The sequence below is a fragment of the Rhamphochromis sp. 'chilingali' genome (genome assembly GCF_963969265.1).
Source record: "Rhamphochromis sp. 'chilingali' genome assembly, chromosome: 7".
Classification (NCBI taxonomy): Eukaryota; Metazoa; Chordata; class Actinopteri; order Cichliformes; family Cichlidae; genus Rhamphochromis; species Rhamphochromis sp. 'chilingali'.
The window spans coordinates 21805179-21831642 of record NC_137934.1 but is presented as its reverse complement, the minus strand read 5'-3'; the positions used below and the strand labels follow the sequence as shown (position 1 = coordinate 21831642).

The 26464-nt window shown below is 40.1% G+C and overlaps 1 protein-coding gene across 1 annotated transcript; it reads left to right on the top strand.

The window, feature by feature from the left end:
- Positions 1 to 356: 356 nt before the first annotated feature.
- Positions 357 to 24501, top strand: myrfl (myelin regulatory factor like). Its single transcript, XM_080886756.1, has 24 exons — positions 357 to 592; positions 2197 to 2338; positions 3402 to 3495; positions 4087 to 4148; positions 4688 to 5138; positions 5721 to 5933; positions 6020 to 6215; positions 9956 to 10032; positions 10438 to 10548; positions 10631 to 10721; positions 10825 to 11025; positions 11339 to 11447; positions 11948 to 12057; positions 12461 to 12606; positions 17329 to 17490; positions 17573 to 17644; positions 18568 to 18614; positions 18832 to 18987; positions 19083 to 19130; positions 20505 to 20589; positions 21755 to 21829; positions 22064 to 22175; positions 23927 to 23998; positions 24301 to 24501. The coding sequence occupies exons 2-24, from the start codon at positions 2266 to 2268 to the stop codon at positions 24391 to 24393; spliced, it is 2856 nt and encodes a 951-aa protein (XP_080742882.1). The 5' UTR covers positions 357 to 592; positions 2197 to 2265; the 3' UTR covers positions 24394 to 24501.
- Positions 24502 to 26464: the final 1963 nt, after the last annotated feature.

The following is a 26464-nucleotide window of genomic DNA, read 5'->3' as shown; positions in this document are numbered from 1 at the left end:
GATCACGTGTGGTGTGTCGGAGGGAATATTCATCAGAGTACAGAAATGTAATTGTTTGAAACTCACACCGAACCACTTAATCACACGTTACACCCTCAGCTTCGCAGATGTATAAATGCGAACTTGAATTTCTGCATAGCAAAGACAGAAACAGCAGCCTCTGATGTGTGGATGCTTTCATTCAGCTTTGTGAAACATCACGAGGTGATGAGGAGAAAGAAAGTACAGCAACATTTACAGAGAGACTCGGCATGCGTGTGCTTCCAGAATATGACTGGCTGGTTTATGGATGTCCGCCTCTGTCAGGTGTGCGAATGCCTCTTCCTGTTCAAAGCTCAAAGTCCAGCTGACAGACAGAGACAATCCACACAGCACCGCATACAACCACAAGAAAACATTTTTATTCTTTAAAGGAGGGATTTCCCTCGGCTGCACACACAGAGAAAGACGAGGAACAGTGGACACTTTGGGGAGTCTTTGAGGATCTGAAACATGGAACACTGAATCCGTCCTTACACATGGATTGTACCTGAAGACAGCAGCTTGGATAAAGTCTGAAATCACCACTGACTGGCGGCCATCTTGCAGACAGGTGTGTTTGAACAAACATGTCCCAGCAGATCTGAGCTGTTTAAACAGGACATTTCAGGTGATTTATTGACTGCAGGTGTCGTCAGACACGCATTACCAATAAAAACAAATCAAGTGTGTTCTCACTTTTCTGCTTTTAACCATTTTCAGAGTAAGTTGATGAATGAACTGAAATTATAAATACATAATTAAAGCAATCATAAATGGATGTATGCTGTATTTGTGTATAGGCTTTCTCTAAGAAGGCCTTTTCCCTGCAGGTGATTAGATGGAGCAGCTGTCCATCTTCAAAACAAAAAACAGGTTAAAGCAGGCAGCTTTAATTCAATTCAATTTCAGTTATACAGTACTTAATCACAGCAACAGTCACCTGACAGTGCTTTTTATAAAAGACTATACAATAATGCAGAGAAAACTATGAGCACTTGGCAACAGTGGGAAGGAAAAACTCCCTTTTTACAGGAAATAACATCAAGCAGAACCAGGCTCAGGTACGGGCAGTGGTCTTCCGTGACCATTTGGGGGTGACAGGACAAAGACGTGCTGTGGAAGAGAGCCAGAGATTACTAACAAGTAATGATTAAATGCAGATCAGATTCAGGATCGCCTGATACAGCGCTAACTAAACGCTTTATCAAAAAGGAAAGTTTTAAGTTTAATCTTAAAAGTAGAGAAGGTGTCTGTCTGTTTGGTAACATATTCAATAACAGGGAGCCAATGAAGAGAAGTCAGTAGTTCTTTCTAAGATACTGACACGTCCACCTGACTGTGGTTCATCTGCAAACATAGCGTGGATGGTGGCGTGACTGCTTTCTGTGATTCAGACAACAAATACAGATAAAGGTTAAAGTCAGGAACGATGGTGTGTTTTGTTAAATGTAAAGAAATGAGTTTCTACCCCAAGCAGTTAAAGCACATTTAACTACATTCACCCACTGACACACAGTTATACCTAATGGTCTCTCAAACACACACAGACAAGCATCAAGAGCAATTTGGTGTTCAGGATCTGACCTTCTGCTGGCAGGTCATTTGCTTTACCTCCTGAGCCACAGCTGCCTTTTCACACTGAATGGTGCAGTTAACTAAAATCCCTTGCTGTGTGGTTAATCTGTGTGGCAGGATCTATGTGTGTGGTAAACAAGTAAACAATCTGCCTTTTCTTCAGTCTTTGATGGCAATCACAACATTCATGTATGCAGCTCACTAACCAAGCAGTCCACCAGTAGCTCCTAGTGTGGCATTGCATCCTCTCTTCCAAGTCAAGTCATTTCTAGCTCCAAACACCAACATGGCGACAACCAAAACGCTCCAAAAAGCAGGTTATTTACAGTCTGTGCTTCAAGTTTTGCTGCTTTTTAGTTTGAGCTCAGCCTCAAGTATTTTATGTTGTGATCACATTTTGTCTCTTTAATCTCACTATAATGATGCATGCATATATGTAAGTCTGTATGCACCCTTCCTCCTTCTTGGACGGTGGGCCAAAAAAGCTTTGCACAAACATCGTCAACATGCAGCGGTTATTAACATCATCGCCCTGTTGTTGTGTGTCCTGGTAAAAATAATAATAATTCAATAAAAATTTACCTTTTTGTTTATTCTCAGTGTGAAGAGCTCTGCTGGACTTTCTCCTCATCCCGTGCTCTGCCACTGCAGCGCCCCCTACTGTGCTGAATGGATCCTGAAGCCAGCCGGCTGCCAGCCCAGGTCCTGGGAGAGAACGAGGCGCTGCAGCAGTTCTTCAATGGTGGGATATCCTCCTAACATTAGCAGCACGTCACCTGCGAATATCACAGAATGAGTGAAAGCCTGAGGTTTGGATTTAAGGGGTGGGTCGTGCTGTAAGAATCCGTAAGGATGGTTGAGGATTTTCCGGTGAAAGTGCTGATGTCTTTAAGCAGGATAAAATTCTCTTGTGAGGTGACTTTAAGGTTGGTAATGTGACAGTTCCAGGAACGCTTGATAAACCTGTTATTAAGAGGGTTGTATGGACTTCTAAAGATGAGCTTGGAAGAAGGTTTGGATGAGTTACTGGGAAGTTAAGATCCTCAATAAGGACAGTTCAGAAATTCTTAAGGATTTCTACAGAAACATTCCCATGATCTAAAAGAGTCCTGAAAATCTGAGCAGTTCATTGTTGTCTGTGAGTTTCATTTCATTTTAGCCTTCACTTTTAGTCTGACCCTAAAAATAGAAACCCACCAACTGTCAGTAGGTTAACTGGCCACATGTACAGTACCTTATCTAGTTCCATATTGTCACAAAGCTGATAAGATCAAAAATTATTGATCAGTGTGTGTGTAGGTGAACTTTATCACGTGTGAAACTGGATGTTATTCAACACCACTGATTATATCAGAGGGACTTTTGATAAATAATGGAACAAATTATTACGATGCCTCTGCTCTGCTTTTCTTTATTTTCTGTCATGTAGCTCATATACTTGTGATAAACATCACCAGAGTTTCAAATACTATTGGATCTGTTTGATGTCATAGAGAGCAGATATTCCTAATGCGGTTATTTCAGCCACGCAGCTCTGCTTGTTTATGAGGGGCTGTCAATCAGAGAAAGATGGCTTAAACTGTAAGGCTGGCTGGAAGGATGGCTTTTATTGTGAACTGTGGATCATGCAAAACTACTGTAATGGAAGGATTAAAATCTGGAGGTGAAAATCTGAACTCTTTAACATTTGGTTTGTGTTTGTGACGACTGTGAAAATGTCGTTGTAATTTCCTCTGTGTGTGTGTGTGTGTGTGTGTGTGTGTGTGTGTGTGTGTGTGTGTGTGTGTGTGTGTGTGTGTGTTCAGGTCAGGATGTGAGCGGTGTGTTGGACAGCTCTGTCGCGGTTGACACGAGCATCCTGGAGCAGTACCTCAGCAACGATGTGGACCCCATCAGCTTGTAAGAGTCACCCTCAAAGACACATCGACACTTTGAGATCATGTTTTTCATCTGTTGCTCTTTTGGAGGTGAAAAGGGAGGTTTAAACATTTGAAATGTCCTTTAATGTGGATAGGAACCTTTTTTTAATACCTCTCTAATTTTGTACTTTTTTGCGTATTTTTCTGAGAGTGGCTTTGAGGTACAATTATCCGATTTTATTTCTGTCTGACAGCATGAACTCAGTTCTCCTCCTGTTAGGGTCATGACCCTACAGTTATGATGTAGGGTCTATAAAATGAAGTCCTGACTGTATTTCAATATTTTAATTGCCTGATAATCATTTGAATATATCTCAGTTACAAAGTTCACTATCAGGTGCAGAAGGTTTCCTCGTATTTTGCTGCATGAAACAGCTCATCCTGAAGCTGCAGAACTAAATATGAATATCATCATTTCTCCCTGGAGGAGATTCTGTTAGACAACAAACATTAAGTCAGTGTTCAGCTGGTTGTTATCACCAAAGGGAAGGCTGTAAATGCATAACACAATTAAACACTTATATTAAATATGAATAAGAATTGCTCTTCATGTTGTTTTTTTTCCTCCCAGCATGCTGCCTGAGTCTCCTCCTGATTCGGGCTCAGAGGCCTGGTCACCTGCACAGATTCCAGGTACCATTTACAGACATCAGACATGCATTTTTATATGCAATATTTGCATTTTAAGAGACAACAAATTTCGTTTTTTCACATTCCTTTCTCCCATAGACCGCACGCTGACAAGAGCACTGGTTTTATTAACATTTGAAAAGCAAACCTGATCAAGCACACATGGTGACCCCTTTATAGCTATTCATAACTGAAATAATAATTACAACACCGCACAACTTTAACAGCCCCTTGAGTCTGCAGAAGCGTTCTTCACTTGTAATCTAATAATCTAGTACAAATTATTAATTCCAACAAGTGTAATCTTCCTCGTTATGTGTGAAAAAACTACAAACCTGTTACCTTGGGAGTGAGTGACTGGTTGCTCTTGTTGTGATGATTGTGCCAGCAAAGAGACCTCCCAAACATCAGGCATATGCACATCTGTGCTAATTGTTCAAGATATAAAAATAACAATGACTTGAGGCTCATAATAATCATGTTTTATCGCAAATAATTTATGAAACAAAAAACTTTTGTAAGACATTTTCTTCTCTAATCAGGGAACCTCCGCTACATGTCATCCTATTGGTCCAACCAGCCAACCACGCAGGAGGCATTTCAACCCACAAATGCATCTGCTGCTTCCTCCTCCTGTCACTTTAAGGGTCGACGGCCTGCCCCCTCCAACCCCAGCGAGCTGACTCATGATCAGCTTTGTATTTTGGGACTCACAAACACTTATATCAAGTCTGGGAGTCCACCTGCCCCTCTTGCTCCACCTGGACCACCTGCTCCTCTGCAGCAGCACCACACACATAACTCACCTGGACAATCACGCTATCTAAGTTCAGAGAAATACTCGCAATCTTACACCCCACCCACACCTCCTTCTCCACCTTTACCACCTTCAAACATCTATACCACAGCATGCACTGGACCAGGCTTGCTCCCAAATCTAACCACACCCTCTCCAACCCATATGCTGGGCTCTGCCTCCACACTACAAACCTGGTAAGCAGATATTCAGCTTTATGACGCTATGATGTCACAATGTGGTAATTTTATTTTACAATAGGTGGAATTGTTATCATGTAAATGACAGTCTGAATAAATAGTCCTAAAAGTTGACAGCAAGGTAACAGAAACCATGGGATACAATCCAAACCATAAAGATAAAGAAGGCATGGCATGTGTTTTAGAGACAGTCCTGAATTACTTACATTTTAAATCAGTTCTGCAATGACAGAGTGAGTCTGCAAAAGAAGGCTGAGAAAATATTCTTGAATTTAGACTGATTGACAGCCAGAACAAGTGAATGGAGTTTAATCAGTTAAAATAAATATTAAATTATTGTTGAAATGCGGAAAGTTTTTGACATTTAGAATTTAATCCCATTAAGTCACATGATATAGTATGCTACAGTTGCTATTGGTATACACAAAAGACTGTTATTGATATAAAAATGTGTGTGTACATATTATTGGCATAAAAATGCCACGAAGATGAAGCATGTAAAAAGGAAATAGCAGTGGACCTAAGATTAAGCCCTGTGGCACTCCATTGGAGCTTTGAATCTGTCTTCTCCTGTTTCAGCACCTTAGAGAGGAAAAAAAGGAGGAGATCTGAGTCTGAGGAACCATCTGCAGGAGTTGGCACCTCCAGCTCTGATGGTGAAGGAACTCATGGTGGTGTGGGGAGCACTGCAAGTGTTGGTGGAATGGGTGTGGGATCCTATCAACTACTATCTTGGGAACAGTACAGGCCAGAACAGTGGAGCACTTTGCACGACAGCAACTACCAGACACTGTGAGTCAAGGATCAACCCAGTCTCTTACTGCAAAGATAGCCTTTCTTGACCTACAACATGGTTTACCAGCATCACTGTGTTTTAGGTCTCCTCCTGCCTACCACGTTGATACAGATAAAGGCTTCAACTACTCCACAGCTGACGAGTCCTTTGTTTGCCAAAAGAAGAACCACTTTCAGGTCACTGTTCACATTGGTGTGGATGCAGAGCCACAGTACATCAAAACGGCCAGTGGGCCACAGGAAATCGACTTTTTCCAGATAAAAGTGTTCGGGGTAAAGGTGTGTATAGATTTACTTTCAGTTAGAGAAGGAAAAATAATCATGCAGACATTAAACATTAGTTTTAAATCAAAGGAGGTTTACATGCATAATAATACTATATGAAAATGGTGAAACTCCATTGAGGGGCCAATGAACATTACATGGCTAAGGGTACAAGATAACTTCAGTGGGGTGAAGTCATCCTGTGCCCGTAGGAGAAACACAGCCTCAAAGTATTATGTTCCCACCTCCATTCTGCCAAACACAGTGAGTGCCAAAGACCTTGCAGGCGCTGCAAGATTTCAGTCCATTATGGTGTTTTGCTTTTAGATCATTAATAAACTCCTCACCTGCAGAGATGGGCAGTAACGCGTTACTTGTAATGCGTTACTGTAATCCGATTACTTTTTCCAAGTAACGAGTAAAGTAAGGGATTACTATTGCAAAAACGGTAATTAGATTACCATTACTTTCTCATAGGAATGCTGCGTTACTGCATTACTAAAACCGTTTTTTTTTTTCGCGAGAATAATAATAATAATAATAATAATAATAATAATACATTTTATTTAAATAGTGCCTTTCAAAGCACCCAAGGACACTGTACAACAGATAAAAACTGGAAATATACACAATGATAAAAATAGAAGATAAAAGTTAAAACATACAGAAATTTAAGAATAGGCAATTTTAAACAGATGAGTTTTGAGGGTGGACTTAAAAAGAGAGAATGAACTAATATTTCTGAGGTCCGGGGGTAGGGAATTCCAAAGTCGAGGGGCAGAGCAGCTAAAGGCCCTCCCTCCCATTGTGATCAGACGAGCAGAGGGAACAGAGAGAGAAAGAGAAGATGAAGATCTGAGGCAGCGGGATGGGAGCTTCATCTGTAATAAGTCAGAGAGGTACGGTGGAGAGAGAGAATGAATAGCCTTGAATGTATACAGAATTATTTTAAAATGGATGCGAAATTTGACCGGGAGCCAGTGAAGTTGCTTCAGGATTGGGGAGATGTGGTGGGTAGAAGAAGTCCTAGTAATAATACGGGCAGCAGAGTTCTGGACACGTTGGAGCTTGTTGATAGATTTTTGTGTAAGGCCAAATAATAATGAGTTGCAGTAGTCAGTTCTAGAGATAACAAGATTATGGATGAGAATGGCAGTGGCGTGAGGTGTGAGGAAGGGGCGGAGGCGATTAATGTTACGGAGTTGGAAATATGCTGCACGTGTAATATTATTGATATGTGAGTTAAAGGATAATGTGCTATCGAGAATGACACCCAAGCTTTTCACAGAGGGAGAGATAGGGACCAGCGAGTTATTGATGGTGAGAGAGAAATTGTTAATTCTGGATAGCAGTCGTTTAGTGCCAACCAGAAGAAGTTCCGATTTATTGCTGTTGAGTTTAAGAAAGTTGGAGGAGAACCAAGAATTAAGTTCAGCTAGACAGAGGATGAGGGAGGGTGGAGGAAGAGTAGAGTCAGGTTTGGTAGAGAGATAGAGCTGGGTGTCATCGGCGTAGCAGTGGAACTGAATATTATATTTACGAAAAATATGTCAGAGTGGAAGAAGGTAGATGATGAAAAGAAGGGGCCCGAGGACAGATCCCTGGGGCACCCCAGTGGATAAAGGAGAAAGCTGAGAAGTGAAGGATTTTAATTGAATGAACTGAGTGCGGTCAGATAGGTATGATTTAAACCAGGCTAGTGGAGTGTGAGAGAGACCAATAGAAGCTAATCTGCTAAGGAGAATGGGATGAGAGATGGTGTCAAAAGCTGCACTCAGATCAAGAAGGATAAGGATGGAGAGGAGACCAGAATCAGCTGCTATAAGAAGGTCGTTTGTTATTTTTATAAGAGCAGTTTCAGTGCTATGTAGAGGACGAAAGCCAGACTGGAACTGTTCGTAAAGGTTATTATCAGTTAGGTGAAGATGGACTTGTGAAGCAACTATTTTTTCAAGGATTTTTGAGAGAAATGGTAGATTGGAGATAGGACGAAAATTATTAAAGTTGTTGGGATCTAGACCAGTTTTTTTCAGAATTGGGGTAATAGCAGCAACTTTGAAGGAAGCAGGAACAGTTCCAAGGGTGAGTGAAGAGTGAATAATAGCAGATATGAGGGGAAGGAGAGGGAGTAAGCAGGCTTTGACGAGGACAGTGGGGATAGGATCGAGCTGGCAGGTAGAAGGCTTTGATTTATGGATGAGATCAGCAATATCAGCTAAGGATGGAAGTTGAAAAACAGAGAGGAAGTGAGAAGGGGGAGAAGTTAGGACAGAGAAGCTACATTGAGCATTAGGGTCCAGGTCTAAGTGTATTTTATGAATTTTATCAATAAAGAATAGCATTAGAGCATCACAGAAGTTAGATGAATAGAGATGAGCAGGGAGAGAATCAGGTGGCCTGTTAAAAGAGTTGAATAGTGAGAAAAGGGTCTTGGTAGAGTTCTCACTTGAGCAGACAATAGCAGAGTAAAAAGCAGATTTGGTTTGACTAATACATTCCTGGTAAAACAGAACAGAATGTTTCATGACAGTGACGTAAGCGAGTGCCACGTTTGTGACAACAGCTGTGTGCAGATCAACAATGGATAACATATCGAGTGCGGGAGAGAGTATGAGCGTGCAGCGTTTAAAGCGTGGAAATACTGACCTTATTTTGAGTTTGATTCCATAAAAAGTGACAAAAACATTAGTGTCCGCTGTGCGTGGGAAGAAAACTTCTTTTTCAGCGAAAAAAAACCCCCTAAACTTCCAAGCAAGCACCGAGTGCACTACGACGTAATGGGAAACTCACAGAGAAACTCGTGGATTCTTCCACTGATAACTGCGGCACACCTGCACCAGGGTAAACCTCCGCCTACCCTACTCCCGCTTTACAGGTGAAAATAGAGCAAAAGGACCACTAGTCTTTGATTTTATTCATTTTCTGCTGTGTTTTACTTGCATCTGTTTGAAAGAGTGAGTGTAAACACACACACAAAAAAACTATTTTTTGTGCTGGAATGTGCAGAAATTAGGTTTAAATATTAAACAAATTTCTTCCAGTCAGAGAATGTTGCATATAATTACATTTTTGCTTGATGCATAAAGTTAAAAGATTAAAACTAATAAAACAAGTTTTGAAAAGAGACCTTTCCATTTGATTACATTTTGTATGATGGATTATGTAGAAAAAGTAGAATTGGGCTGAAAGACCTATCGCTTTATCACCTCTTCAGGTTGTAAATCGTGTTTTTAAAAAGTAACTAAGTAACTAAGTAATTAATTACTTTTGAAAAAGTAATCAGTAAAGTAACAGGATTACTTTTTGGGGGAAGTAATCAGTAATTAGTTACTGATTACTTTTTTCAAGTAACTTGACCAACACTGCTCACCTGTAGTTTTGGACTAAACCACCACCTTTCTTATGATCCATGAGGCAACCTCTTGCATGGAGCTCCAGACTGGACATTTGATGGTCATCTTCTATTTATTTGATTTCCAAATAATCACAATAACACTTGCCACCTTCTCATCAAGCTTCTTACTGATGCTCTTGGTAAATGGTAAATGGCCTGTATTTATATAGCGCTTTACTAGTCCCTAAGGACCCCAAAGCTCTTGTAGCTCATTTCTGCCGTGTTCAGGTCTAAAATCTTGTTCCTACCATCCTTTGACAGCACTTTGGTATTGTCCACCCAATTCATACATGCAAATACTTAGTATGCTTTCCGACATTACTCATCTGTGTAATGTTTGTTTGTCTCCTTCTTATCAAAGCTGGAAACTCCAAGTCACCTTGTGACCATTGAACAATCTCAACCTGACCGCAGCAAAAAACCCTTTCATCCAGTCAGGTATGTAACAGTATTAAAGTCCATATTTTTGACCAGATACATATGACTTAACTACTGTAGAAAAGCTTTTCTTTTGCCTGAATAATGTTTGAGCCTTATTGTCTTCATGGAAGACAGTACAGTATGATGTACAGCAGTTCAATGTTTAAGAAAGCAGCTGGGTGTTGAAGGAGAAAAGCATTTTAGAGCATTCCATTTTTTTTCCAACACTCCATTTTTCAAGACCAAAACTGTCTTATCCTGAATTCGATAAGCAGAAGACCTTGTATGGATTGATTTGATTTAGGCCTTTGTTGTCAAATTATTTAGCCTCTGGCAAGCTATCTAGACTACCAAATGGCAGATGATAGAGTTAAAAATGTGGCAAATACAGCATTTTAAACATAATGCTATCAAAACTTCCAGGGTCAGTCTACCCGGTGGCAAAATAACCAGAGTAACACTTGGCCGACTGCACTTCAGCGAGACGACGGCCAACAACATGCGAAAAAAAGGCAAACCAAACCCTGACCAGAGGTTTGTAAATGTATAAATATAAAAAAATTAATGAAGGCATAACAGCAGTAGATAACAATAATAATTGTTTGTGCTTATTCAGGTATTTTCAGATGGTGGTTGGTCTGTATGCTGTAGTCAAAGATGAGAGTTTTCCCCTGACAGCTTTGGTGTCGGAGAAGATTATTGTCAGGGTAAAAAAATACATCTATGAACCAAAAATTGATAAACCAATAACTCAATGACTGTATTAAAAAGTTTAAGATTCCATTAAAAATAAATAAATCTTTGCCACAGGCGTCTAACCCTGGTCAGTTTGAGACGGATGGGGACACAATGTGGCAGCGCGGAGTGGTGCAAGAAGATTTGGTGTGTCAGGGTCGGGTGGGCATCAACACCGACTCCCCTGATGAGGCACTGGTTGTCTGCGGTAATGCCAAAGTGATGGGCACCATCATGCAGCCATCTGACTGTCGCGCTAAGGAGAACATACAGCAGGTGAAAAAAATTTCATTATCTGAATATCTAAATGATGAGTTTTGTCCATTTGTAGCAGGTAGCTTTTTCATTTGTGGTTGATGTTCGACTCTCTAGTCTTCTGTAGTAGTATCTACATCAGCACAGAAATCTGTAGAATCTGAATCGACAGTTAAGTAGTTTTAGTATAATTAAAAAAGGCAATGTCTTAAAGACCACCACTGATATCTTTGGCATTTATTCAGTGGTTCAGCTGAATTCTGTTTGTCCTATTGTCCCTCTGACTTTACACATTAAAAATGACCAAAAATGTGTTCCTCTTTTTGCTTATTAGGTCAACTCTGAGCAGCAGCTGAAGAGAATTAATCAGATGAAGATAGTCGAGTTTGATTATAAACCAGAGTTTGCTTCCAAAATGGGAATAGACCACACCCACCAGACAGGTGCTGCAATTCATCATGCTGATCATACCATATGTTTGAATCTTTCTATTCTCCTCTGAGACGAGTGGCCCAATCTTGATGAAACGTTGCATAAACATTGCCTAGGGCATTGCGAGTGCCAACATCAATATGGTGTCTATAAATATTTTGTACAAATCCCACAATATTTATATATATTTATATATTTGGCAAATCAATTGAGCACCAAATTGTGACCTTACAACTGCATTCACCATGCACACATTTGGTGACAAGATGACAACAATGTGGTGATAAGAACACAACATTTGGGTGACCATCTTCATGTCATGAGACACTTTATGAAGCAACCCTTTGGGTAGCCAGTCGTCTAGTCTTGGGTCAAGCTCTATACACCAGTAAATTTACCCCCAAAAATATGGATTTTAATACTATAACAAAATAATATGAAAAATATATCAATATATATATATATATAAAATATATATACTATATTTATCCATGTGTCTTCTGATATTAAGGTATTATAGCTCAGGAGGTGAAAGAGCTGCTGCCTTCTGCAGTGAAAGATGTTGGAGATGTCATCTGTTCTGACGGAGAGAAAATTAATAACTTCCTCATGGTGGACAAGGTAAGAAGTGCTTACATATGAATTTTGTGTATTGTTGCACCCCTAATATATATATATATATATGTGTGTGTGTGTGTGTGTGTGTGTGTGTGTGTGTGTGTGTGTGTGTGTGTGTGTGTGTGTGTGTGTGTGTGTGTGTGTGTGTGCGTGTGTGTGTGTGTGTGTTTTGTTTTTTTACTGATACTCTACATTTATGCTACTCTTCAAATACAACCAAATTTAGGTTACTTTAGTGATTTTCAAATCTTACATTGGTTGCATGCACACACAACACAAGGAAAAAAATGGTTGTCATTAGAAGAAACATTTAAGATAACATTTTGAAAGTATAATGGTTGCCTGACAACTACATCCTGCAGTGATCTTAGCAACCAGCACTAATGCCCTCCCTCTCCTCTTCCAGGAGCAGATCTTCATGGAAAATGTGGGCGCAGTGCAGCAGCTGTCAAAGCTCACTGACAACCTGGAAACTCGTATCAACGAACTTGAGGTCTGGAACCGTCGACTGGCAAAGCTGAAGAGTCTGACGGGTAGTCTACGATCCACTGGGTATTTACCTTCATCCATCTATCACTTAGTTACATCCATATGTATTCAGAGAATGACACTTTTTCACACACTTCTTGTGTGAAGAATTCAGGTTTGGGAGATTCAACAAAACTGTGTTAAGCTGCTTTCATACACAGTTTTCATTTTGTGAGGCTCAAACCGATAAGGATTGTTCTGCTTCGATAAAGATATTTTGCAGTTGATGACAGTCTGAAGTCTTGAAGCCATGCACATCACCAAATGCTGTGTCTATCAGGGAGAACAGCCCTAGCCATGGAAGAACCACTTCCAGTGGTATGAGAAAGCATTTGACCCCTTCCTGATTTCTTAGTTTCAGCATATTTGCCACACTTGTTCACAGATGTTTCAGATGATCAAACAAAATCTAATATTAGGCAGAGTTAACCCAAGAAATTTTTTGATGCATGCCCAATCATCCAGGTAAGGAAATGCCTGAAATTTCATTTTGTTCATCTGGATGTTGCGTTTTCAGTGGGAGAAATGTTTTGTCACTCATCCAAGTGAATTCTTCAGTCTTAAATTGAAGTCGTCTTTCTATTTCAAGAATTCTTGAAAGAGTAGCGTAAAATGGCTGACAAGTATTTTTGAGTATGATGGGACAATCTTTGCACGCCTATATTTAGGCAGTTCTGCCATTCTTCTTTGTAGAACCTCTCAAGTTTCATCAGGTTGGATGGGGAGTGTTGGTGCACATTTTCTGATTTCTTCAGAAATATTTAATGAGGTTCAAGTCGGGCGCTGGCTCGGCCAGGACTTTCACAGAGTGGTCCTGAGGCCGCTCCTTTGTTATCTTGGCTCTGTGCTTAGGGTCGCTGTCCAGTTGGAAGATGACCCTTCACCCCAGTCCAAGGTCCAGAGTGATCTAGAGCAGGTTTTCACCAATTCTCTATACAGTGCATTCATCTTTTCATTACTCCTTTCTAGTGTCCCGCTTCCTGCTGCTGAAAAACATCTCTGCAGCATTACGCTGCCACCACTACAGTAGAGATGGTTTTGGCCAGGTAATAAGCAGTGCCTGGTTTATTCCAGAAAACACTTGGCATTCAAGTCAAAGAGAATTTTGTTTTTCATGGTCTGAACATCCTTCAGGTGCCATTTACTGAGGAGTGGATTCTGTCTGGCCACTCATCATCATTGGTGGGAGCTGCAGAAATGATTGTCCTTCTGGAAGGTTTTCCTCTCTCCACAGAGCAACAAAGGCTCTCTGTCAGAGTGACCCTTGAGTTCTTGGTCACCTCCCTGACTAAGGTCCTTCTAAGCCAATTACTTAGACTGGCTGGTGGTCAGCTCTAGGAAGAATCCTGTTGGTTCCAAACTTCTTCTGTTTTTGAATGATGGAGGCCGCTGTGTTCACTGGAGATTTCAGTGTTGCAGACCTTTCTCTGTACCAATTCCCATATCTGTGCCTAGTTACAATCCTATCTCAGAGGTCTACAAACAATTTCTTGGACCACAGGTGGACTCCAAATGACTTACAGAAACATCTGACAGATTATCAGAGGAAACATGATGCACTTGAGCTAAATTTTGATTGTTATGTATGTACTTGTAATAATTGTATTCTTTATTTTTAACACATTTGCAAAAATGTCAAGCAAACCTTTTCCATTCAACTAAGTGAAAGGGTTTGTCTTAGCAAACCTTCTTAACTGTTACATTTATGAGTTCAATTTCACAAGTTGTTGAATGCTAAAATGGATCAAAACAGAATATTACAATATCATAAAATGGCATCCATCGGGGGCTCGGGTCCTGGTTGGTGTGTTGCCGGGGTTGTGGGCGGGTGGGTGCATGGGGGCCCGGCCCTGGAGCAGGGTGCCGCCGGTGCATCGAGCCGCCTGGGGGGCTCTTCAACTGGTGGGGGGGATGGTCACATCTTGCAGGAGCTTTCTTCTCTCAGGAACTCTCTGCAGGAGGGGGAGATACAGGAGAGGTGGAGGAAGATCTCAGCCTGGGCGTTTACCGTCTTATGTAGTCTGGAAGATGTGTGGTTGGTGGGGTGGGTGCAGTTTTCTCTGTGGTGGGGTTGGGTGGACTGTCCAGGGCTCTGCGGAGCCGGGGGGCGCTACTGCACTGGGCCCCGGTCTGATGGGCCTGGGCCCCCCTTCCCTGGCGGGTCGCGGAGGGTGGGAGTGCCTACTGGGGTCAGCGGGGGAGCTGGCCCCAGGGAGGGGTTACCTGCCCCTCCCTTCCTTCCCTCCCCATCTCCAGCTGCCTCCCTCTTCCCGCTCCTCCACAACCACCCACACATGCAGGGCCTTGGAGTGGGGGTATGTCACCAGGGTGCAGAGGAGGCTACCCCCCCCCCCCCCCCCCTGTCCCCTTCTGGCTGCCTCTGCCTCAATTTTATCCCACAACTTAGACATTCACATTATTCACACTCTCATTACACATACATATAGGATCTTGGGGGTGGGCACAATCACGGAGTCCAAATCACCATCAGGGTGTATACCTCACCCCTGACGTCGTTGCCCACCTCTCAATTTTAAATACACTTAGTCATTGAGGGTTAGCAGGAGGGACTATGCGCTTACCTGCTGCTCCTTGGCAGGTAGCTCCATGCCCTCCTGGGTTTTAATTGCACCTTAGAACACATATGCATCAACACTACAATGAGCGGGTGGAGGGAGGTTTGGAGTCTTCTCCCACCCCCATTCTCTGCGGCCTGCTGGAGCGGGAGGGCTAGTAGGAGGAGTTGGCCGTCCGACTGCGGTCTGGGGTGTGGGGCCTCCCTGCTGCTGCGGAGTCGGGGTGGTCTGCCTCTCCCCACCGCAGGGAAAAGGGTAACACCACCTGGGTCTGGGTGCAATTCCCCCCTCCAGGGGCAAGGGTACCTAGACCCGGTTTGTAGAGTACGCTTGGGGAGTGTGATTGTGTGTACAGCGTCTCTTTATGTCTGTCTCCACGTTGGTTGAGTGTGGAGTGAGTGCATATGAGAGCATGAGGGTGGGAATGGATGTTTGTGTCTGTGTGTGCCTGTATGTCTGTGTCTATATGTCAGGTTGGGTATCAGACGCCACCTCTCTGGGGACACCTCAGGCCCTCCAAGGTTTGGAGGCCTATCTCCACCCACCACCACTTCCCCTGCCGGTGGCGGACTCCCTCAGGTGTCGGTGTGTTGGTGGTTCTTTGTGTCTGGGGGTGGGCGTCCGGGTGCACACCGGCTCACTCCTTGGCGGCCGCTTGTCGGGGCCTGGGGCCTGGGGCTCGCTCGGGCCCCTTTGGAGGTGGGGTGCCCCCGACCTCTCGGCCTGGGGCTCGGTCACTCAGGCGCAGCTGGGGGCCGGCGGAGCTCACGGGCGCGTCACTGCAACTCCCCCTGACTTCTGCTCCGCGGCTGCTGAGTGAGCCCTCATCTGGGACTCTCCTCAGCTCTTACTGGAACAGTGGCGCGGCTGCCCCTCTGTTGGTCTTCCTTGGTCTCTTGTGTTCTGGGGGCCTCTGGATGTCTGGAGTTTTGATCTCCTCCATACCCGCTTCACACCCTGGAGGACGGGGCTGTGGCCCCCCCACACTCCCTAGCAGATCATTACATGGAGAAACCTTTGGAATGCAAGCATGCTGATCCACACAGGTATGCACACATGGGTATTCACAGACGCGGACTAAAGCTTTCTTGGCTGCTGCCTCAAAGCACACTGTGCGCTGTCTATCTTGCGTGCTGCACAATATCGTTTATTACTTAGTAAATACTGATATCTATGACTAGCTAGTTTATTGTGATGGTGCTTTGTTTTCTCTATTATTATGTTGCTCTTTGTTGTTTGCTGTCTCCTCTGTTTGTTTTTGTTTGTTTGTTTTTTTTTTTTTTTTTCTCTCCATACAGGTGACCCAGGAGTTTTTTTTTTTTTTCTCTCTCTTCCCCCCCTTCTCACCGTCTCTTCTCCCCTTTGGTTTTCTTTCTTTCTCTCCCCCTCTCTCTCTCATTCATTCCCCCTGTCCTATTTATTAAAAAAAAAAAAAAAAAAAAAAAAAAAATGACAAAGGATGAACTGAAGCTCTGCCATCACGTAATGTCGCATACTGCTGTTTCTGATGTCATTAAAAAAAAAAAAAAAAAAAAAAAAAAAAATGGCATCCTTTAAAGGAAATCTAATATTTAAAAGGATGCATTTCATAATTTCTCTTAAAATAACTCCATTATGGTTATGTCTAAAGGCAGAGTCCTACTACAAAGTATATAGCACCATGGAAAATGACTCATGAAGTCTTTATTGCAACATTACTGTACTATATCAGTGCAAAGCACAGGTCAAGGACAACTGAGATTCTGAAGGCTACTGTGGGTAACACTGAAAGGCATTAATAGACAAGAAATCACCACAGGTAACAGATGATATAACATCCAAGGGATCAGTTACTATAGCTTTAGGTCTTATCTTGGGCTAGTTGAAACGCATCTTAAGAAATGTATATAGTACCTTAAGCCGATATCCCTGTAGAAAGTTGAAGGACTGTCGTTCACCTCTGTACAAAATAACCTCTTAACTTTGCTAAATGTCATGGATAGACTCATCACTATTCAAATAAATATAGTTTATTGTTATAATCTTGAAGGAGCTCTATCTTCCATCCTTCAAGAAGCATGTGGAGGGATGGATTTCAGGAGCAGGAGTAGAGTTTTAATTTTCTTCCTTTTTTTGGGAAAATTTATTCTGTGATTTGAAAATGAAGCAGTGTTTATGTTATTTCTAACAGGAGACCTCAGAAACACAGCAGCATGTCGACAATATCAATACCTGATGCATGTAAGACTGAAAAAGTGCAAAGGGAGGAGAAAAGTCACAAATACAGTCGGTGCCTGCGGCATAAAGTCTTCCAGATAAGCGTCTTCGCTCTGCTGGCCACTATGGCTTTCTGGTGAGATATGATGTCACTTAGAAATGATATGTTAAATTAAGAAAGAAAGAAATTCTATTTTGTAATGTGTTTGTGTGTGCAGTGTCATCTCCATCACCACTCTATACCTAGTTAACGTGAAGGAGGAAGATTTTGGAACCATTCCTGGAAACAGGTAAACAATAACAGCTTTCATAGTGATTCCTCGTCACTGAAACAGTTCCAGATCACCATCATTACATATGTTGTTTCAGATACACTAAGGCAGTGGTTCCCAAACATTTTTTGCTAGCCCCCTCCCCCTGGTCACGTCATGTGCAGGGCATTTTTGTTTTTGTTTGTTTGAAACCTACTGTGCATTTATTTGAATACTTCCAAAAGAATCATTCTCAGGCTGGTTAAACTTCCAGTGGATTTTAGAACTTTCACAGAGAAAGTAATGGAAACCACACCATAACAGATCAATAACTATCCTCTTGTTGTAGATAGGTCATCTCAGAGATTCGCGTGAGATTCTCTTGGCTGTTCTGATTGTTTTTGATGCATTTATGCTATATGATGACATTTGTCTCAATATGGACATTTATTGAGAAGAAGTCTACCCTCTTCTCTTACGTTAGCCTTGCCATTGTTCCGTAGCCACCAGGTAGCCTCATGTGTGAAATGGCCCTTAACTAACCCTCCAAACATAACTGGTATTTTGTTTTTTGTCTTCATTTATGTCCATCGTCACAGAAATGCTGTACAGTTTAGTTATTTTATACATATTTTGGTCAGAACGTAATATATCATCTTCAAATTTCTATTAGTTGGCTAGCTTCCTGATAACTCTACTTCACTTTGTAAAGCAAAAAAAAATCCTAAATATCCAGACTTTATTATAGCACCAGGGGAGACAGCCACACTGATCATTTTATTGGACTTGGACTATTTTTAAGTGTCAAAGTTTGTTTGTTTGGCAAGCTCCAGCATTATTTACCCCTTGAAATGACAAATGAAAATGAAGGGTGCTAAAAAGTTCTGAAATGTAGTACTTGTTAGCTTGTCTCCATTATTATTGTTATGTTAACCAACAAGTTTTATGTTTTTGTGTGTTAGTAATACTACTGGGACTCCTCTGAAAACCTCATCATGGACCAGCACAGGTAATGTTATGCCTTTTAACACTGAGTCTAAAGCCAAAAGGACAAAGACAAATAATGGTGTAAATAGTATTATAAGCATTTAGAGATCAGATAGAGACCTAAATACACTCACCTAAATACTCGGATTAAATTATTTCAGAGCTTTTTCAGTGCTTCTGAATTCCAATAGCAGTGGCAACAGAGAAAACAAAGTAATAATACGATAAATCTCTTCCAGTCCTGCCAACTGGTAGTCCTGGCCTCTGGCCCCCTGCTGTGGACTTCTGTGATCTGCTATACTGTGATAAGGTGTACTGCTGCCCTTCATCAACAGAGGGAACCACTAACTCAAACATCAACATCTCCAAATCAACAGAAATACCTGTTATGAAAGGTAAAGTCATTTCACTCTCTAGTTCTTGCTTACGTTAAAAGAAAATTTCATCATAACTGATTTTTGGTTCACCATTTGATATTTCTGCTCCTCAGAAAAAAACATTGAAGATTTTTATGGACAACTGAAAAGTGCTGGAGACTGTGAGTAAAATTTTATATAGTTTCAATTCATATATTAAAGTTATTGAGAGATCTTTGACTGATTTTAACTTAGAAGGGAAAAACAAAGTGTTATTCAAAAGATCCTTCAACAAGGATTCATGAAGCCTCACCTCGACCAGAGATACTAGTACCCCAGCCTAGGCCTGGGCCTGGCAGTGGGCGAGAGCTCGGTTTCAGAGCACACCGGGTCTTAATGCATGCAACTCCTCTGGGTTCAGCATGAATGCACCAAATGGCTCAATCCTCCTCTGGTCCCACAGGAGGAGCCATAGGGGTTTAATACTTTGTGGACTGATTGTAAGCAGATGCCTTGGTGGATCAATCTTCAGTTGCCAAAACTGGCTATAGGGACATCTGTTTAAATAGTTCGGGTTTCTGATCCTATCAGTATTACTTAGAAGGCAAACAGAGCTTGGATGGAGTCAGGGAGGAGACCCTCCCAGCTCCAGCTGCTTTTCAGTCCCGCTGATGCCGATCGTGTTCCCTCTGAAGGCCTGCTTGGTTGCGTGGCCTAGCCGTCAAGCCCTCCTCCTTCAGTCCCAATGTTATCAGCAGCTCGCCTCTAATCCATGCATTTAGTAAATAACTGGATTTTTTATGCTTTTTTATGCTAATCTTGAGAGGAGAGAGGCTGGCCACAATGCGTTTATCTCTCTTCCATGTAGATGTACTAGAATAGGAAGGAAGCCAAATCCTTGAAAGTTATAATCTTACACAGCAAAAATGAGCAGAGAAAAAGCCAAAAAATATACCCAGAAAACCAATATAAAACCAATTCGTGGGTCCACAGTGTTTGGGCGGTGGTTGCTCTTCTGCCATCTATTGCTGCAATATGTAACTTAATGTAAGAACTAGAGTAAGAACAACACCAAATGTTCCTAGGAGCCATTTTTTACATTATTTGCCCACATGTAGCCTCCTCTCTCTCCTCCCCTTTCTTGATGTCCATGACATTCCTTGTGGTTTTGGGTTGGGGAACAGTCTTTTGGGCAATAACAGTGAGACTTGGAGTGTGAGTGCCCTGCCTGATCTGAACCTGATTGGCATGAGGTTTCATAAGTGCATGTAGCAGCAGTATATACTGGGTCACAGGGAAGATGATGCATTGCCTAATGTTTCTAGTCCACTAAAATAAAGGATGTTTATTACATGTTAAACTTGAACCTTGAATTCCTGGACTTGGATTTTTGATGCTGTTTCTGGTCATAAATTTCATAATTTTTCATTTATCATCATTTACTTGCATGAGAACTGCAGTCTGAGTGACACCAGTAATGCTCCTATGATTTTCTTTGTTCTTTTTCTTTAAAAAAAAAAAAAAAAATTATACATCTGTTTTTCTGTTTCTATCAGGGACGAACACCACTATCCACTCTATCACGATCAAAGAAAGCCAGCTGGTGATTGACAGAAAATACTGCCTAAGAGACGAATGTGGGTAAGTAGAGAAAGCGAACATAAACACACTGTGATTGTATGCAGGTTATAGACTGTTTAGTATATTCTTCATTTGATAACACTGCTGTAAAAAGGGTGTTTCAGCTTTTGCGAGCTTGTTAAATAACCAGATTCACCATGAGAGCCAAATAAAGTGGACTTTGTCCCAATATCAAACATTTATGGGTTAAATCTCATCCTAAGCCCATGGCTCTCCAAGTGCAGCTCGTGGGCAAATTGGTGGCCCTTGTTTATTCTTTGTGTGGATCGTGGGCGTAACAAAGAAAGAATGCACTCCCAAAATCTTCTTTGGCCACTCTACACCTTTGAGCTGTCATTTTAACTATTGCCTTTATTTTCAGTGGTCACGGAATATGAATATGAACATGTAGAGAACCACTAGCAAAATTTAATTTCAAATCTCGTAAATTTTAATTTTAAGGAGTTCCTTGTTATACTTCTATCACCAGCAAGTTGTAAAAAATCTGCTGAGGTTTTCCTATGTCAACATTTTATTTCTATGGCGCTTGCCAACTGTTATTTTATCTGTAATGCTTGTGATTTTGGTATATAATTGCTTGTAAGGTGTCCCTGAGTGCCTTAAAAAGCATGCACAAATAAAATGCTCTTATTATTACCTTTGCTGTTGGAGAGTTCTCCCATAAAGTTCACTATAGGATTCTTTGAGAGTCATGTCACTCTCTTCTAAAGCACTACGTTAAATGTCTTTATATAGACTCAATTATTGCAAAATAGTTCCACAGTGAAAGTTTTCACACCTTTGTGATGTAACTGTCTCCATCTACTGGACGTCCTTCTTAGATCTTTATCAAGGAGACACTTTTGTAAAAAGAGTGAGAAGACTGTGAAAAGGTAGTTTGTTGTAAGAGAGATTTAAACTTGAGACAGTAAAGTTCTGCGTGATTTACATTTATGTAAATCATATAAACTTAAATGATATTTTAAGAAAACAGGCTGCAGTAATGCTTGACTGTGCATGTGGAGTGGATGTCGATGTCAAAGTCAAAAAGACCTTTAATCTTAAATGCCAGTAAAATCTCAATTAAATTTTGGCAGGTCCTCAGTAATGATACATGCTACCTCGTGCTATTAATTAAATATGTAGTAAAAATAAATAACGTTATACTTCTGTTGTTTCCTTTAAGCCCCAGTCGATACATCTTCAGAGTTCCTGTCAGTGAGTTTGTTCCTGTCAACATGAAAGTAACCCTGCTCATGAAGTAAGTATCCTAATATACTCACACATGCTATTAAAACATGTATTATTAATATTATTATTCTTGTTATTCTTATTCTTATTATTTATATTTAAGCTTAATCTATTCCCTTTTTATCTGCTAATGTTGGAATGACACTTTAGATTTTCAAATGCCAATTTACATGCGACATTGAAATAAATTGACATAAATGTTATTTTCTGTTTGTGTATATAAATCTGTGTCTGGTTTATGTAGCTCTACAGAGGAGTTGGTAGTCCATCTGTGCAATTTTGATGAGTCCACAGTCTGTTCTGCTCAGCTGGATATCAGCGCTGTGTCTGACAGCAGATACCCATCAAATACACAGGTCAGAATCAATAATCTGTTTCCCTAAACGTCACTTATATACAGCATGCAAGTATAAATGTAAATGTAAAAGCTTCACACAAAACAATAGGATAATTAACAGGGTTTTTCTTTATTTGTAATCTGAGCTTTTATCTTCTTTAGAACATAAATGCCATTTTTAAAATAAGGGAATCTCCTCGTTGTTTTTCATTAATTTAAGGCTTTTTCATCTTTAAGAATATAAGTCAATATTAAGTATAACTTCTTATCATTTACATGAAATTTGAAAAAAATGTTTTAATAGATTAAATTCATCCAGACTTTGGAACTTAAAAAAAAAATAAAAAAGTAGAATGGTGTGCTCTAATTCATGAAAATTAAATATATATATATATATATATATATATATATATATATATATATATATATATATATATATATATATATATATATATATATATATATATATATATATATATATATATATATAAATTATTGTTTACTATGTCTATGTTATAAATATGAGACAATACAGAAATGTGTTTAATATCTAATTGTTTACTGTGACGCTGTGTATTAAAACACAAAAGCCTGTGTGAAGATGCAAATTAATGGATCATTTTTCATCGTTTTTTTTGTTACATTGCTGGTCAAAATCAATCCACCCATTCATCAGTTTTCTTCCATTTATCAGGCCTGGGTTGTTCGGCAGTTAGACAGAAATTTGTTTTGAGGGTCGCTGAGGTTCCAGTTCACTAACTCAGTCACTGTGGCAGTTAATAATGCAGGAAGTGTGGGCCAATCACTGATGAATAATGAATGTGTGGCAGGTTTTCTTCACAGTGGGATGACAACATGCTAATCACAGTAACACTTAAACCTTGATATACAGAGGACTGTCCAGAAGACCAAACATACGAATACTTTGTCATACGTTTACATTTATGTCGAGGTTTTCTTTCTACTAAGTGAGTTTTGAGGCATGAAATGAATCAGTCCTGATTCTGGAATAAAAAAGAAGAAATAAACTTATCTGGATCTGTGAAACTTACTTTGAGTGAATTTTCAGCCTTGTCAAAGTAATTATCAAGGGCAGCACTGATGAAAATCAACCCAGCTGTAGAAATCGTTTGATTTTGCCCTTGTTTTAAAGTTAAATACTAAGTCTCTTAAAAACTATATTATATTTATCAAAAACCATTTAATTATTCTCAAAAATTAAGTAAAGCTTCATCAATAATTCAGAATAATTTCGAACTTCTAACTTTGGGAATGAATTTAGTTCATTTGGGGAAGTTTGAAGCCTTTTTCTTTCTTCTAATATGAAGTGATGAGTTTGGCTTATCTTCTTAAGACAAAATGAGAATTTTACTAATATTCCTTCCAATCTTACAAACATATAAAATCTGGGGTACTTTTAGCACTTCGGTATCAATTGGCCCAAATGTCACAAGCCAGACTTCTTATGGTTCATGACAAGTGTAGTGTGGGCATCTGTGGCCCATGCTACACTTGTCAAGGAGGAGAACTGGCAGATGAGTTGCAGCAACCAGGCTCTTAATTGCTATCTGAGTAGGTATGGCCATTTTTCACTTTTATGGGCTAATTCCCCAAATGAGCAAAGAAGTGATCATGATAACATTCATTCAGAATTAGCTTCAAATAATTGTTTTTCTGACCTTAATGTGACATTTTTTTACTGTTTCCATTGAAAATTAGAGGTTTTGCTGAATAAATAGTAACTGACCTTTTTTGGCCTTTTTTCGGCAGGGGGAACATGAATGGCCTCTTCATGTGGCTCGCCTTTATCAAAGCTGGTATCACTTCCGCTCAACAGTGGCTGTAAGAAACCAAAAATTATAAATTTTTCTTCTATAAAAGACCTACATTTCACTGGTTATGAAACCTTAAAGACACACAGTCCTCTTCTTGCTGCATGAACATGAAAACACTATTTAAACAATCCTCACTTTTACTAAGAACATTGATGGAAACATTAGTGTTATAAAAACATTTTATTTTATGTTGCCTGTCATAGAAATTTTCATTATTGATGTTATTTATATAAATATTTTCACAGAAACATGGATCCTACAGACTGTTGGGCTATAATAATGTATATGCTTATCAATATCTTTCTTCAGGGTCAAGCAGACTGCAGTACCAACTATCAATACGCAGGGGCGCTCTTCACAGACTACCACTTCTACTTCTACAGACACTGCACGGAATTTTAGAAACATAATTACAGACAAATTACAAAAACATGTTTATGGAAAATTTGCTTTATTTCTGCAAAGATGACAATTAGAGAAATCCAAGTATGCTCCAATCACTTCTGCAAGTTTTTATGTTTGGTTGTTTTGTTTTGGGGGGTTTCGCGGGGTGGGGTGGGGGATGGGGGGGCAGGTTTGTTATTCTAGAAAAATGGCTGGTTAATTAAAAAAAAAACAAAAAAACGACAAGTTGAAAACATTAACTTTGACGTTGTATTATTTAATGTATTTTACTCATATCTTTGTTTTGTGCTAACTTTTACACAGACTGGCAAACATGGAAATGCCAAAAATAAAAAACATTACAACGACCCATCTTCCAATCAGAGAGGGGGAGTCAGAGATGGGATTTACTGTGACTGCAGTTCAGACAGGATAAGTGTAGGCACACATGCGGGGATCATCGAGATTTAAAAAAAAGTATATTTCTGCCATGTGAAAATTTGTTTTTTATATGCATTTTTAAATTGTCTATTTTTCTGCCTTTTCTCAAATATTTGTTTTTGTTTTTCTTTGATATGAGCAATTTTACCTCCTTGTGTCTGTGAAACTGTTAAAATGTAGATAGATATAAAAATCCTTATATACACACGACATCCCAGATGAGAATGAATGAATAATTTATATTAAATACTTTGTTTCTTCAGATAGTTGAATGTGCTGACAAAAAAATCACACAAAATTTATCAATGGAAATCAAATTTAGCAACCCATGGAGGTCCATATTGTGAGTCACGCTCAAAATTAAAATTGAAAAAAAAAAAACCACACTGCAGGCTGATCCAACTTTGATGTAATGCCCTTAAAACATGCCAAAATGAGGCTCAGTAGTGTGCGTGGCCTCCACGTGCCTGTATGACCTCCTTACAATGCTTGGGTATGCTCCTGATGAGATGATGGATTATCTGTTGAGGGATCTTCTCCCAAGTCCTGGACTAAAGCATCTGCCAACTCCTGGATCAGGCGGGACATGATGTCCCAGATATGTCCACTTGGATTCAGGTCTGGGGGAACGGGCGGGCCAGTCCATAGCATCAATGCTTTGTCTTGCAGGAACTGCTGACACAAGCAGGCAGCAGAACATTCTCCACGGTGTCTCCAGACTCTGTCACATCTGTCACATGTGCTCAGTGTGAACCTACTTTCATCTGTGAAGAGCACAGGTCACCAGTGGCGAAGATGCCAATCTTGGTGTTCTCTGGCAAATGCCAAACACTCCTATCCTCCTAGTTTACGCATACAAAATGCAAATATGGCCATAGGGTTAACTTGTCTTGGTTTATAACTGTAATCATCATTTCCTAAAATAATAAAAGTTCATTTTAAATATTTAAATATTATCTATAAACCTAACCAAGGAAATGGCAGAATAGCTTGTGATAAAAGACCGAAACACCCTTTGAAGTTGAGGCACACGACGATGTGTCCTGTTGGTAAAGTTTCCGGGTGCCATTCCTCAAGACTTTCACCATTTGAAGCAATGTTTTATCAGGGATTGTAACACTTAGTTACAAAATGATTATTGAATCATTTAAATATAATGTTAAGTGTTTTTAGAATTCGTAAGTTTTATATTCAACATTCAAGTTTATGGGGATGTGCCACTTTCTATGCATTACCATAGTGTAAACGTGGTCCTGACTTCAACCTGTAATCAAACCTCGTAATTACTGACTTTCTATATTGCACCACTATTGGGTAAAAAATTTAACTTTATGTTTACGGCCAGTTTTAGCTTCACAAATGGGCTCCTCCATCATAAATCCAGCGTGCAGTGTGTATTTACTCTAAAACAGACTGGTCACATTTTGTTGGGAAAAGTGTTTTCCTCTTGAATTCTACGAGCTCAGAGGTAAAAAATGCAAAACTGAAAGTTTCCTACTTGAAAGATGAAACATGCTAACACAAACATCAAGGAGATGCATTCAAAATTAAAGTAATACAAATTAGAAACATCCTATCTCAAAGTAATGCTCATGCTTGCTTGCGTATTTATTATTTCTAGGCTCGACTGCTGTATTTCATCAAAAAT